Source organism: Fomitopsis serialis (assembly GCF_022376445.1).
Source record: "Fomitopsis serialis strain Sig1Antser10 chromosome Unknown B0H18scaffold_122, whole genome shotgun sequence".
NCBI classification, from domain to species: domain Eukaryota; kingdom Fungi; phylum Basidiomycota; class Agaricomycetes; order Polyporales; family Fomitopsidaceae; genus Fomitopsis; species Fomitopsis serialis.
In genome coordinates this window covers 54193-67097 of record NW_025955082.1, presented here as the reverse complement: position 1 = coordinate 67097, position 12905 = coordinate 54193, and the positions used below count along the sequence as shown (strand labels likewise).

The 12905-nt window shown below is 57.5% G+C and overlaps 1 protein-coding gene and 1 non-coding gene across 2 annotated transcripts; one reads left to right on the top strand and one right to left on the bottom strand.

Moving 5' to 3' along the window:
- Nucleotides 1-208: 208 nt before the first annotated feature.
- B0H18DRAFT_958944 (uncharacterized protein) lies at nucleotides 209-2185 on the bottom strand (the record flags this gene model as incomplete). Its single annotated transcript, XM_048042759.1, has 2 exons — nucleotides 209-1884; nucleotides 2074-2185. The coding sequence occupies 2 exons, from the start codon at nucleotides 2183-2185 to the stop codon at nucleotides 209-211; spliced, it is 1788 nt and encodes a 595-aa protein (XP_047887567.1).
- Nucleotides 2186-12564: 10379 nt separating this feature from the next.
- Nucleotides 12565-12674, top strand: B0H18DRAFT_t141. The gene has a single exon. It is a non-coding gene; the product is annotated as a tRNA-Ser (tRNA).
- The last annotated feature ends 231 nt before the right edge of the window (nucleotides 12675-12905 follow it).

The window sequence follows — 12905 nt, the reverse complement described above, 5'->3', positions numbered from 1 at the left end:
CGAGCCTGGCTGGGAGTTGACTTTCTTGAGGAGCTCGGACATGGGCATTTGCGACGACTTCCCGTGGCCGATAGTGTAGGAACGGTGGGTGAGAGTAAGCTTGGGGGTGGTGCCTGAAGCGGGCAGGGGTGATTTGAACGGTGCGGTTACAGCTGAGTAGCTGGAGACTCGAGGTCTTGGATCCTGTTGTGGCGGATGTGTTCAGTATCTAGGTGAACTCAATGACGTGGCGGAACCTTACCCTGTGCGAGCTCCCAGGCTCATCATCTTCCTGATCCTCGTTCTCCTGCTCCAAAGCCGCAGGTGCAGACTTCCGGCCCTTGGTAGGCTCACGCCGAGGTTTCTTGGGAGGAGAGCCTGGCTCCTCGCCGTCGTTGTTTTCTTCCTCGTCGGAGTCCATGATAGCCCTCTTCTTGCCTTTGGCCTTGCTCTTGGAGCGTGGAGAGTTGAGGATAGACTCGCCATCTCGTAGGACAGGTATGGACGGCTTGGAAACGGGTGGAGGCGTGCTCTGTCGTGCAACCTGCTTATTCCCTGTCCCAGACTCAACCTCGAGGTCGCTGAGAGGCGATAAGCCGTCCTTCGCACCAGCCAAATCTTCAGGCACCGCAGCGTCGGGATCTACAGAGGCGCGTCCCTGCACAACGTCCGTATTGCGCGCGACATCTTCGACTGACTGCGGCGGATCGTTCTTGCCCTTTCTGCCCTTCCGTCCTCCCCTAGTCTGCTCAATCACAACCTCCACCACCTGCTTCGGCACACCGTCCTTTTTGCCCTTCTTCTTTGGCGGCGCACGCGGCTTGCGCTTCGGCGGCGCGTCACCCGCCCATTCCCCCTCGTCTTCCTCGTCCGCCGCCGATTTGCGCGACTTGCGCGCGGGCTTCGGCACCTCGTCGCCCTGCCAGTCGTCCTCATCGGTAGACTTCTTCCGTTGTCGGGGCTTCGGCTTTATGGGCGGGTCTATCGGCCAGTCGTCCTCAAAGTCGTCGTCATCTATCACCTTCCGTTTGCCTTTGGCTTTGGCGGACTTGGGGGCGGCGGGTCCGTCGGAGGCACGCGTGGACGATAATGTTTCGACGAGCGTGTCGGAAACGTGCGCGGATGATGACGATGATGATCCTGCGAAGAACGGCGGGGGCGGTGGGGGCATCGCAAGCCCCGAATCTTCCTTCCGTAGCGCTCCTCGATGTTTAACGCTGTCTCCGTCATCTGAGTCGTTTGGTAGCTCAGGCAGTGTTTTACGCTTGCGCTTCGGTGGACGCGGTGGTGGAGGTAGAGGGGAGGAGAGTGGGGACGAGCCGATCATCGGTCGCGCATTCGCCGGTGTCGATTCCAGAGGGGTAGACAGCGGTGGGTCAGATGGGGGTAGCTGGGAACTCAAGTCGGAGGTAGCAATGGGTATGATCGCGGAACTGGTATCATCCAAGGCGATGTCGACGGGTATATGCGTCTTCTTCGCGCGTTTCTTAGGCGAAGGCACGTCTCTATCTGCAGCCTTGGCCTTCGGACCTCGGTTCGGAGGTCGTATGTTGAGGTCTTCGTCAGAGGAGCTGATGTCGATGACGTCTGGGTCAACGGGGCGTGGTTGTTGTTTGGCGTTGACCTTCGAGCTGCGCGCGCGAGAGCGCAGCTTCGCTCGCTCGGCGATGTCGAGAGAAAACTCGTCGAGGTCCTCAGTTGCAGCTGGCGCCGCCTTAGGATCGACCACGGTGGATGAAGTTGAGGGATTGGCGTCTTGCGGGTTCGTCGGTCTCGTCGCGTCGGATCCGGTTGGTGGGGTAGTGGGTGCTGGTGCAGCCGCTTGGCCGTTGGCCTCGCTGGCTGCTGCGACCTTCGCAAGCGCGCCTTTGTATGCTGGTCGTGGTCTCGGCCGCGCCTTCGATGCTGTAGGAGGAGCAGTAGGTGGTGATTGAGTTGTGTTGAGATTCGGTGCACGGTGATTGAGGACAGACGTGGACGCGCTGCTTGAAGCATTGGGATGCTTGTCTGGGGAGCTCCGGCTTGCACGATTATCTGCTCACGACAAGTACATCAGCAGCCTCGCCCGACACTTGTACTACAGCCTGTACGCACCTTTTGCTGCCTCTCGAGCCTCTGTTTCCATAGTCGATGGTCCTGGTATTCTCAGCGGGGCAAACATCTCCTCATCCTCACTATCTTGTATAACTTCGTCTTCGAGTCTCATTATGCCAGCTGTGGTGCGCTGAGAGCGCAGGTAGATATGCAAAGGGCGACGGTAGTGCAACACAGCAACCTCGAAGTGGTCTGTGGCTCAGTGCACTGACCGTGCGAAGAGTGCGTGTATACTATGGTCACGTGGCCGTGGCTTCATCAACCCGACTGACAGTGACAATCAGCGTGCCTGAGTGCCGATTCACGATCCTCAACCATCCTGAGGCTCAGGCTTGGCTCAGGCTGTAACATACTGCGTGTGTGGCATCGCACTGAATCTGAGTCTCTCGTCTGGAGGATTTGGAGCGCTTCACCAGTCACCCTGTGATCCATATTCCTAAATCTCGAAGCACGTCTCCGCCAGGTAAGTCGACAGCGAAGCCCGGTGTGGCCCAGGAACTCGAGAAGCAATGGGGCTCCCGAGTAGCTCAGTCAGCGCAGCGCTTCCGCATACCTTCAAATGGTCTTATACCGCTGCAGAGAACAGGAGAGTTCATCGATCGACCCCCTCACTTTGCAGTCCATGTCGCCCCCATTCTCTCAGCCACACATCGAGCCTTCCGCCAAGCGCATCCGTGTGTTCTTCGCGGGCAAGTTTGTCGTAGACACCACACGTGCAAAGCTAGTGTGAGTGCAGCAGGTCGACTCTCACAACGCCCCGTCACAATTGCTCCTCAGATGGCTGAAGCCGTACTACCCATACTACTTCTTCGACCCCGCGGATGTCCCGGCGCAATTTCTGCAGCCCGCATCCAAATCAGCGGACCGCGAGCAATACGACCTGATTGTAGGCACGCGCAATGCGGAATATGCGGTCACGAAGTACCTGCAGGGTGATCTCGCCGGCCTGATGCAGATCGCCTTCGATGCGATGGACGCCTGGTTCGAGGAGGATGAAGAGGTGTTCGTGCACCCCAAAGACCCGTACAAGGTTCGCGTGAACTGAGCGTTGCAGTCTGTACTCTACTGATGGTTCCGATGCAAGCGAGTGGACGTTCTGCAGTCGTCTCGGCACGTACGCGTCGTGGTGAACGGCGTCGAAGTGGCGAACTCCACGAAGCCGCGCTTGCTCTTCGAGACGGGCATTGCGGTCCGGACATACATCCCCAAGACCGATTGCCGCATGGATCTACTGAAGCCAACGGATCTCACGACTGTGTGCCCATACAAGGTCAGCTTGTCATCTGCGTCCCATGGGTCGCGATGGCTTATTGCCCTTCTCCAGGGTGTTGCAAACTACTACAGCGTGGCACTCTCCACAGGAGAAGTCCTCGACAACCTCGTCTGGTGGTACCGAGTGCCCCTGGCGGAGTGCGCAGACATCAAAGGCTACGTCGCGTTCTACGACGAGAAAGTGGACACCTACTTCGACGGCGTCCTGCAAGCGCGACCGGGCCAGCAGTAAAGCTGCAGACCATCATATTCTGACAATGTTTGACTGTAAGACGATTCGCGCAGATCTTCCCGCAGCTACTTTCGCCCTTGTAATATAAGTTCACACGTTGTACAATGTATACTTGACCATCCCAGCGCATCACTCCCCGTCGCACCATCCACTTCGTCTCTTTAAGCTCTTCACGCAACTTCGGTAGGCCTTCTGAAACGCCTCACCCTCATGAAGCCCTCCACCGATGCCCATTGTTTCTGTTTGTGTGCCTCGACAACCTTTGCCACTTCGGCGTAGTATCGTAGAAGGTAGTTTCACACCTGAGCTGGAATTCGACGGCCCGGGTTCAATTGATGATTCATCCTACAGCATCGTCCCCAAGTGGCCTCTAACCATAAGTACACCGATTGTGATGCATGTATACGTACTGGGACGCATTAACAACGTACATATATATTTGAGTAAGTACTGTAGCACCCCAACGCGGACGTACCAAATGACGTCACGCGTTCGCGCCAGTGCCCAAATCCGAAGTTCAAATAGGCATCCAAGCTCGCACACACCTTCACCAACGTCTGAGAAGTGTCGCAACGCGAGCATGCCCGAACGCGACCTATCCACCCAAGAAGTCCAACAACGTTTTGGCGTGCCCATCCCCATCAAAGCCATGCCTGCTCAGCTCTCCGCACAGGAAGAGCGGAACGTCTCAACGGTCCTGAAGGTGAGTGTTAGCAGCAGCAGGAAACTCGGTCGCTGAGGCCGTGACTGACGGCAGTACATGCGCACGGCATATTCCTACGAGCTCAACTCGGGCAAGGAGAGCGTGCTCGAGTTCTGCGCGCCGGACAACACCTTCTCGGCGCCGTCGACGTTCCCGATGGCGCATACAGTCGATGAATACGCCGAGTGAGTCACACGTACAATTGTACGCAGCGGGCGCGCTGATACGGTCCTCTGCAGGTCGCACGCAAGTTAGTCCAGTCCGCCCATGGATGCACGCACCTCTGACGTCGCCCACAGAGGTCCTGAAGAGCCTGAACGACCTCCACATAATCCAGTTCGACGTCGTCGTCGCGAAAGAGGACTTCGTCTCCCTGCGTTACACCGCGGAGGGCACTCATACCGGCGAACCTCACGGCGGGGTCGAGCCCCATGGACAGCACGCGCAGTGGACGGCGCAGGGGTCGTTCATCATGGTGAGTCCATCGCGACCTACGCGAGTTTGGGAGGGAGATGTTGAGCCGACGGTGTTGTACTGTAGGAGGGCGGTAGGATCAAACATTGGTGGAAGGGTGAGTGTCTGCGTGTCGTCGTTGTGTCAGAGAGGCCCCAGCTAACGAGTGCGACCCTTCGAAGATTGGGACAAGATGAGAAGTGGGTTGAACGCGATTCTGATATGTTGAAGGCTTGCTGATCGTATCGTCTTGCAGTGTGGAAAGGACTGGGATGGGTGGAGCCCACCGACGCCGAGTTCCTCTGAACACTGGAGCAACAGTGATTTCTTTCAGAAGTACGCCCTGTGTTCGTACAGCGTTCGATGTCAACGAAGCGCGCGGTCCGGGGAGCTCGCGAGGAGCACCGCCGCGATAGGCATGGGCGAACGGAAGCATCCACAAGGCACCTCCTGCTGACATGGTGTGAGAATGCACTTACGGACGCCAAGTCGAGTGCAGCACCGAGGCCGGCGGCTTCGCTGGGCCAGCCGCCTCGAAGAGAATGTGCGGGCAGCGACGCCCATACAATCTTGATTGAGTTCGTCATGTCATGGTTACGAGCAGAGGCTGAACACTGCACAGCAAAGAAGCAGAAGTCGTTTGCTGACAGCGAGTCCGGACACACAGGTGTAAACGAGGCGAGCTTGAGAGAGTTGAGGTCCATGTTTAGCTTGCGCCCGGCTGCTGACAAAAGCTCGCTCCCACTATGGCTTTGCAAGCAGCCCGAAGTCGCTGAGCGAGCGGAGTGTTTCGAGGGCAGCCCAGACGTAGTCCCGCCTTCCCGCACGGCCGACGGGGAGGGGCGATTCTGAACTCGAGCAGGCCGGCCGGCGGGAAGCAGGGGCGGAGACCGAGGCAGGAGGCGGGGGAGTTGGTTATGGGCGCCTCGCGAGGGCGCGCCCGATCTGTCACATGACGAGCATCGGTGAGGTGCTCACCCAAGCCGGTGACCAATCTCAGGAGCGAGCGTTAGTAAAGACTGTATATACCTCCACGCTTATCCCCCTGCGCTCGCTCTGTCTCTCTCTGGTCTTCTACCACGCCGCTCGTTAACGACGCCTCTGCACGCGCATCACTCGCGCACCATAGCGCCCAAATCCCGCTTCGCCGCTCTGAATTCTCGGCCTCTGGACCCGCGCGCCCGCTCCGAACACCCTAGCCACACCCCGCACCATGTCGCGGACGGTCAATTTGGTTGTCATCGGGGACATAGTGCGTGTTTGCGGCCGTAGCGTGCTCACCCGCCCGCTGACGGGACGCCGCAGATCTGCCCCTGGTGCTACATTGGCGAGAAGGAGATGGAGAACGCCGTCGAAGCCGTCCGGGATCTACCCATCACCATCAAGATTGAGCACAGGCCATACCAGCTTCAGCCGTCGCTCCCGGAGGACCAGGCGCTGGTCAAGCGGGAATGGTACATCAATCGCTTTGGCAAGGAGAAGTTCCAGTCGATCATGCAAATGATCACCCTCCGCGGGCAGCAGCTCGGCCTAAATATGTGAGTGACACTGCTTGTGCGTATGCTTGCGAATTGCTTTCAGAAGCGGGACGAGGTACCCGGCCTTGGCGTTGCGAGCCGTTCGTTCGCACTCGAGAGTCATCTTGTTTCCCCTTGCACGACTCCCCAGGGCGCGGGCTACCCTTCCGCAACTCTACCAAAGAATGTGATATATACAGTCAGGGAGGAACTGATGAAACGTCCACAGCAAATATGACGGCACAATCACGCAAACCGTGCGCGCACACCGGCTAAGCCTCAAGGCGCTCAAGGTCGGCGGGCAGCAGATGCAGCAGACCTTCCTGCAGGCGATCAACAAGGCGTACTTCGAGGAGAATCGGAATATCGGCGACTCCGACGTCCTGAGCGACCTCGCGCAGGCGGCCGGGATCATGGCGAAAGATGAGGTGCGTGCGCCGTGCGACTGCACCGAGGAAGGGCCGAGGATTAGCTGACGCGTTTCTCATTGGTCGTACGGCAGGCGGTGAGCTTCATTGAGTCGGACGACTGCCGGGAGGAGGTGATCAACATGATGTCGGAGGCGCGCAAAAAGGGCGTGACGGGCGTACCGTTCACAATCATCGACGGACGGTGGGCGGTTATTGGCGGGCAGACTGCAGAGGTGTACATCCAGGTGCGTGTCGTATTCCTCGGTGCGGCGGAGTGCCTGATCGGCGGCCTATGCGTGGGTGCGTGTACAGATCTTCAAGAAGCTCGCACAGACGGAGAAAGTAGTACCTATTTGTGATGTGCAGTCTGGTCCTGTGTGCTCAGATCCGTGATTTGGCTTGCAGGAACTCCCGTGATCGCTTCATGACATCGTGCGTTTCGTTAGGGGAGGGACACGGGTGGGGAGGACGACGGTGAGATTCCCGTTCATGTTGTGCCACACTAGATGGGAGGCCGGTGGAACTCGGGCGAGCTGGGCGGGCGCGGACAGATTTTCGCGGTTGGGGTCTGGAGGTTGTTGTGTTAGTACGTATCTTGTTGTATTAGTCTTATTACCTGTTCTGCTCTGCGTTCTATCCTACTCCGTACTCCGCGATAGCGTGCCTCACAAGACATGTCAGCACTGCGGATGATGTCGCCGGGCGCCACTGCAGCCAGTCGTGTGCGCATGTAGCACAGCAAGCATAACAAAGTATCTGCACGTGCGATACCCTATGCGATACCGTATGAAATACTTAAAGTAACCTCGCTCCGGATACTGTATATGCGGATACCGAAATCGTAGATACTTTAAGTATCCCAGAATGGAATACTTAAAGTTTCCCATTATGGTATCACAGGCTGGGATACTTAAAGTGTCCGCGCCGATTACGAGTGACACTGTGACCGACAATAGATGAGAATGAAGACAATTAGTTCAGATGGACCATTGACCGCCACACTCGGAACTCGAAGCCTCGCTGAAGGGAATTACGTAATACTGGTGGCACAATGCACGGTGGCGGCAAGTCACGTCGCGTCGCGGCATGTCACGTTGCGTCGCGGCAGGTCGCGTCAAGTCGTGTCATGGCAAGTCGTGTCGCGTCATGTCGTGTCGTGTCGCGTCGCGTCGTGTCATGTCACGGCGTGGCATGTCATGTCATGTCATGTCGCGTCGTGTCATGTCGCGTCGTGTCATGTCATGTCAAGTCAAGTCGTGGCACGGCGCGGCGCGTCATGTCATGTCTCTGTTGTACTGTGTTTGTCTCGGAGCCACTCTTTCGAGCCGGTCGGTTCTCCAGTCCTCTCGACCAAGTGACTAAATACAGTAGGAATATGCCATAGATCTAGCCACATGTTATAACAGCTGTGCGAATCAAAGAATTAAGCTTGGGGGCACTCAGTTACTCATAGGATTGACCAACTCGGAATCAAGAGACTTGTCGGGGCAAACACAGTACAACAGAGACATGACATGACGCGCCGCGCCATGCCACGACTTGACTTGACATGACATGACATGCCACGCCGTGACATGACACGACGCGACGCGACACGACACGACATGACGCGACACGACTTGCCATGACACGACTTGACGCGACCTGCCGCGACGCAACGTGACATGCCGCGACGCGACGTGACTTGCCGCCACCGTGCATTGTGCCACCAGTATTACGTAATTCCCTTCAGCGAGGCTTCGAGTTCCGAGTGTGGCGGTCAATGGTCCATCTGAACTAATTGTCTTCATTCTCATCTATTGTCGGTCACAGTGTCACTCGTAATCGGCGCGGACACTTTAAGTATCCCAGCCTGTGATACCATAATGGGAAACTTTAAGTATTCCATTCTGGGATACTTAAAGTATCTACGATTTCGGTATCCGCATATACAGTATCCGGAGCGAGGTTACTTTAAGTATTTCATACGGTATCGCATAGGGTATCGCACGTGCAGATACTTTGTTATGCTTGCTGTGTAGGAAGGCAGCCACCGAACGGACGATTGTGGCGGTGGCTGGTGGCGCGCCAAGGCTCGGCATGGTGCAGCGGGGGTGTGACGTCAGGCCATTGCAGAACCGACCGCCGCGGCTCAGGCTGCTCCCTGCTTCGCTCAAAAGTCGCCTGCTGCAGCGATGGAGCCGCCCAGAGTCCCGCTAGTCCCTCCTTTGCACCACCGCCCCCTCCCCGCCTCGAGCTGCCCGCGATGTTTCTGGCGTACAAGCACTACTACTGGGTCTACGCGTGGATACCCGTCTTTGGAGCGTTCATCTGGTTTGGTGAGTCGCTCTGGGAGCTGGTGCGGCGAAGGATGGCGAGCTTACGCACGAGACAGGCACGCTATGGGCGATGCTAATTACTTGGCTGGCGACGGGGAAGCCGCAATATGTCACGCAGCAGGGGAGCATCGCGTACATCTCAGATGTCGGCGCGAGCTACCTCAAGCCCTTGTTCATCGTGTGCTGCTGTATAACGGGCGTGACATTCTTCCTGACGCTAGTGGTTGAGAGATGGCTGCGGCATTCCGGGAGGTGCGTACTAGTCATGCTCCTGTTAACGCGAGCACAATCTGAGACTGAGCGATGCGCAGGCTGCACCCGAATATGCGCCGACGCGAGCGCATCTTCTCGACGCTGGCCGTCCTCGGCTCGTTCATCGGCGGCGCGGGACTCATCCTCCTCTCCATCTTCGACACCGGGCGGCACCAAAGCCTGCACCGTGTCTTCCTGCTCGTCTTCATCATCGGAGTCGGGCTCTCTGCCATTTTCACCATCGTCGAGTACCGTTGGATCAACAAAGACTACGACGGCCAGCGCAAGCTCCGCATCGCGTACATCGCGAAGGGCATCATCGCCGTCGTCCTCATCATCCTCGCCATCGTGTTCGCGATCACGCTGTACACGACGGCGGACGTGGGCGCGGTGATCGAATGGGTCATCGCGTTTGGGTACACGTTCTACCTGCTGACGTTCTACTACGACCTGAGGATGTCCCGGGGGATGCGCAAGGGCGCGTACTTCGACCAGGAGCTGCTTGGCCGGAGGAGCGTCGAGAGCGGGGGCACGGCGGGCACGATGCGCCAGGTCGGTGGGCCGGCGTACGGGAACGGGGGAGTTGAAGGGAACGGATACGGCAATGGATACGGCAATGGACACAATGCCGGCCAAGGACCGTATGGCGTACAGAACGCGGGAGGCGCGAATTTGCAGCCTGCGCGTGCGGCTGGGTATTGAGATGAAGTAGAGTTTTAAAAGGACTGGCGTTGACGATATACGTATACGACGAATCACTACTACCGTGACTACGCGTTGCGAACCGCGGACTTTGATACCTCCAAAACGAATACTGTACAACCAGTGCGTGCTAATGATTTCTTGTATCAAATAGAACAATGATCCACAATCTTCGCCAGTTTTATATCGAGAGCGTATACCAAGTCCACATATCGAAGAGGGAGGACGACAACTCGAAATGAGCGCGTCTGAGGAACACGCTCCAACATCAGTCACGTGCAACGCGTCGCACTGCTTGAGCGCGCCTTCTCGCCAGCTCTCAGTCACCCAGGGCCGCCTCGCTCGTCCAAGGCCTTTACACAATCTCTCCTCTAATATGTCCCATTCAACAATATCCCTCCCATCCTCAAACGCGCCCTCGCGCTCCCGCACCCCCATCCCCCGACCTCCTTCCTCGCCCCTCCGCGCCACCATCCCCGGCTCGCCCAATACACCTACCCCCGCCAACATGCGCCGCATCTCTAGCACTAGCCCGCTTGTGCACGCTGGTGCGCTGCCCACCTCCCCGCCCCCCGGGCCGAGGGTGTCTCCGCCTGCGGGCGGCGAGCGGCCGAAGACGCGTGCGAGGGACTTGTTGAGGAAACACTACGGCCTGGGCGTGGGCCCGCCGCCGCCGCTCGGTGGGCCGGCGAGGGTTGCGGACCCGATGGACTTGGGTGAGTCTGCCGTGTGGATGCGTGCGGCCTCGGTGACTGATGGGATGACATGGAGACTCGTCGGCGTTCGACGCGAAGGCGTACTACGGGCAGCTGATCACGACGAGCTCGCTGCCCTCGCTACTCAAGCGCGAGAACGAGCTCCTCTCCGAGATGCGCGAACTTGATAGCGAGCGCCAGAGCCTCGTGTACAACCACCACCACGAGCTCATCGCTGCTAGTGACACTATCGCCGCGGTACGTCCTCTCGCCCACCGTTCGTTCACTTTGCTGGTGTACTGATGGATGAGGCTGCAGATGAAGTCCCGCGCGGACCACCTGGATGCGGACCTCGACCTGCTGAGGGCAGCGTTCTCCGAGATATCACGTCTGTCGACGGAGATCACAGGACGAGACTCGTAGCGGGATCTCTATCGAGTTAGCTCTTCAATGCAGCTGCACGAACGGTATCGCGCAGTGTGTCGGCAAGCCTGCGATCCTCAGGCATGCACAAGGCAGAAGTGCACGCCGGAGGGTGACATTGAGGCGTCCACACCAGGGCCTGTCACATTACGGTTTGCAAGGCCATCCCGTACCTCGATCGCGCTCTGGGTAGATCGCAAGGCGCGCTGGGTAGGCATGGGCTCGCCGGCGGGAGGAGGTTGTGGTTGTCTAACTGTACTTAGGTATCCTCTCTAGTGAAAGAGTACAGCTCCATTTTTAGGACGTGGGTGCTTCTGCTTCCGCCGCTCGTCAGAGCAAGGTTCTTCGGAGTCTTCCTCCGTCGAACATGTCCACCCCTTTTTCACACTTGTTTATCGTTGTTGTAGGCCGGCCGAGCTCGTCTGAGTACAGCGTCAGTACAGTAACTTTGGCAAGTCACAAGATCATCCAGCCGTCCTGCCTGTGGCACCGGGATGGGTTCCTTCTCCTGAGTCTCTAACAGTGTATTGCAACGATCACTCCCGGGCCAAGTATTGCTCAGGTCCTGCGGTTACAGGCTCACGCTTGCCGCGCGATTCTCTTAGGCGACTTCATCGTATATTATATTGACAGACCCCCTGAGCTCTGGACGGACGAAGCAGAACAATTGCATCACTCGCAGACTCGTGAAATGCGCTCGTCTGTGCAGTCGTGATATGGGTGCCAAGATCGCCGGGCAGCTCGCTGACACGCAAAGTCTCAGCGCGTACATCATGGGCGGCGCGAACACGACCTCCGTCGGCGTTGCCACTGATAGCAACAGTGTAGACGTCCTGATGCGTCCTAAGGCAGCGAGCCGAGTAGATGGTGCGCGCCGTGCCTGTGTCTCGCAGGGATACTTACTGATTTTAGGCTCACAGGGAACATCGCCGCGCAAGTGTTGTACTACCTTCAATGCCTCCGCGAACGCTATGTCGCGCGTTCGTCATGTCCCTGCGAGAAGGCATGCGTGCGACCGGGCTGCGGGTCATTTCAAGTGAGTAGTACTAGTCAGGCCTTGGCCTTAACACCAGCACCTGTCTGGGCCTTCAAATTGTTCAAGTTCATCTGCATTCTTGATCGATATTCTATGCGGATGATCGGCAGCTAGTCGAATGATGCTCAAGATTTCATTCCAAGTCCTTGCCATTTGCACAGTGCGTGCAAGGTTAGGACCGCCACCGTTGGCGGCACTCGTTCGGAAATGTTACAGCGGAATCGGCAATTTGGCAATTGTCATTCTGGCAGGTGCTGGTGCTGCAGACTCTCGACATGGGCAGACACGGGCGACCCGCTTTCGCTTTCATTATCTGTGCGGCCGCACGGGGAGTCTTCTAGTAGTGTATATGAAAGCACGGACTCGGGACTGTGGATATACTTATGTAGTTCCTCTCAAACGGTCCTTCGGCTAGCCTTTTGTCCTGTTCGCTGGTGCGCGTATGGGCTATGATTTAACTTTGCGGGTAAAAATTTGAGACACTATGGCCGAGTGGTTAAGGCGACAGATTCGAATTAGTTGGAAGTGCAGGATTCGAACAGTATCTGTTTCCCGTCGGGAGCGCAGGTTCAAATCCTGCTGGTGTCGCTTTTGCTCCTATTCGCCATCTTCCCAATCATCATTTTACTTGTCTATCCGTTGGCCCGTTGAGCCTGCGATTTTCTGAAGCGGTGGTGTGCGTACATTGACCCGCTGATGGGAGCAATGGGTCGCCTTCCATATTGGGGGTACGCCGAGTCATCCCCGAGGCGTTGTCCGACTCCGGGCCGGGCCCAACCCGGGCCATCGGGCGGCCTGTACATGATGTGATCCACAACC